This window comes from Oppia nitens, unplaced genomic scaffold (assembly GCF_028296485.1).
Source record: "Oppia nitens isolate AA-2021 unplaced genomic scaffold, nextdenovo-longstitch-racon4-pilon3 scaffold16_pilon_pilon_pilon, whole genome shotgun sequence".
NCBI lineage: Eukaryota > Metazoa > Arthropoda > Arachnida > Sarcoptiformes > Oppiidae > Oppia > Oppia nitens.
This window is the reverse complement of record NW_026533195.1, coordinates 1,495,001-1,496,708: the sequence shown is the minus strand read 5'-3', so window position 1 is coordinate 1,496,708 and position 1,708 is coordinate 1,495,001. Positions and strand designations below refer to the sequence as shown.

The window sequence follows — 1,708 nt, the reverse complement described above, 5'->3', positions numbered from 1 at the left end:
ATTAAAATAATAAGTTAATAATAAATTATATAATCGTTTTATAACATTAATTAATTTTGAAAAACAACTTAATTAACATTATATTTATTTAATTGAAATAGTTTTAAATAAAATTTTAACAGTTAATAATAATTTTTATTAATTATTACAATTTATTATAATAGATACAATTAATTTGTTAATTAAAATGACGGATATCATATATTATTTAAATAACTATATTTATTATAATAAAATAGTTAATTTATAACTGTAACAATTATTAATTTAGATTATTATAAATTATAATTTATAATAAAGTATATACAATATATATATATATATATATATACATATATATAAAATACTAAAAAATAAAATTTTAAATCTCAACAAATAACTTTTTAATAACTTATAAAATATTTATATTATACAAAAAAAGAAATCAATTTTAATTTGTTTATACAAATAAATAAATTATATAAAGTTTTATTACTTATCATTACTTAGTTTTATTTAATAAACAAACAAAAAATATTAATAGATAAATATTACTATTACTACTACTACTACTGTTATCAAGTGCATTGGGTTTATTTTGACCGCAATGTAATTTATAATTTATTATTTATATAAGTTAATTTGACCTTGATCAATTTTTTTTTTCAGGATTTTACTTTAGTAATAATGTATTACAAAAAAAAACAAATTACATATAATTTTGTTTTATCAACTTGTTTATCAAGTATTATAATTTATAATATAAATTTTATATGTATTATTGTTATTATTATTTCGAGATAATGTCATTAAACTAATCAATAACAACAACAAAAATTATAATAACCTTGATGTTTTCAAATTATCACAATCAATATAGTTATTGCCGTTATATATATATAATATAGAGTATATAAACTGATGAATAAATAAAATACTAAATATTTATATATAAAATTATTTCAGCTGAAAATAAAACATTTAAAGTTTTATAAATTAAGTGTATTATATATTTTATAAATTTATAAAAAATATATATATATTAAATAATGTTAGATTTAATCTATACATTTCTATTTTATCCATTAATTAAATGGACATTGATTTTAATAGCAATTAGTTATGCAATTTATAGGTAAATTATTTATCATAATTATTAACATAATTATAAAAAAAAAATATTATAATTATATTAATTATTTTAATTAATTATTTTAATTTATATAGATATTATTCATCCAAATGTATACATTGGGAACAACAGGGCGTCCCAACAGCATCGGTAAGTTTGTTGACCCGATTTTTCAAACCATGGCATATATGGGAACAGGATTTATACMWSAAATACGGCAAACTATTTGGTGTCTATGAGCTAACCCGTCCCGTACTTTATCTATCGGATCCCGATTTGATACGCGATGTTTTGGTCAAAGATTTTCATAGTTTTACTAATCGACGGGTAATTATATATTTATATATTTTTTTATAGATAAATAATAATAATAATTACTAATTAATTAATTAAATATTTATTTATTTTTTAACAATACAGAATACAAAACATTTATTATTATTATTTATTTATATAATTAATTTAAAAATAATAATAATAATTACTAATTAATTAATTAAATAATTAATTTATTTTTAAATAAATTATATAAATCATTTATAATTATTTATTTTTATACTTAATTTTAAAAAATAATTACTAATTTACAACAACAAC

The 1,708-nt window shown here is 15.1% G+C and overlaps 1 protein-coding gene across 1 annotated transcript in view; it reads left to right on the top strand.

The window, feature by feature from the left end:
* Positions 1 to 1,028: 1,028 nt before the first annotated feature.
* Positions 1,029 to 1,708, top strand: part of LOC128965265 (uncharacterized) — an 8,299-nt gene continuing 7,619 nt past the window's right edge. The window contains exons 1-2 of the mRNA XM_054311913.1: positions 1,029 to 1,114; positions 1,207 to 1,438. Of these exons, the coding sequence (XP_054167888.1) occupies positions 1,029 to 1,114; positions 1,207 to 1,438 (318 nt within the window). The remainder of the gene's footprint in view (positions 1,115 to 1,206; positions 1,439 to 1,708) is intronic.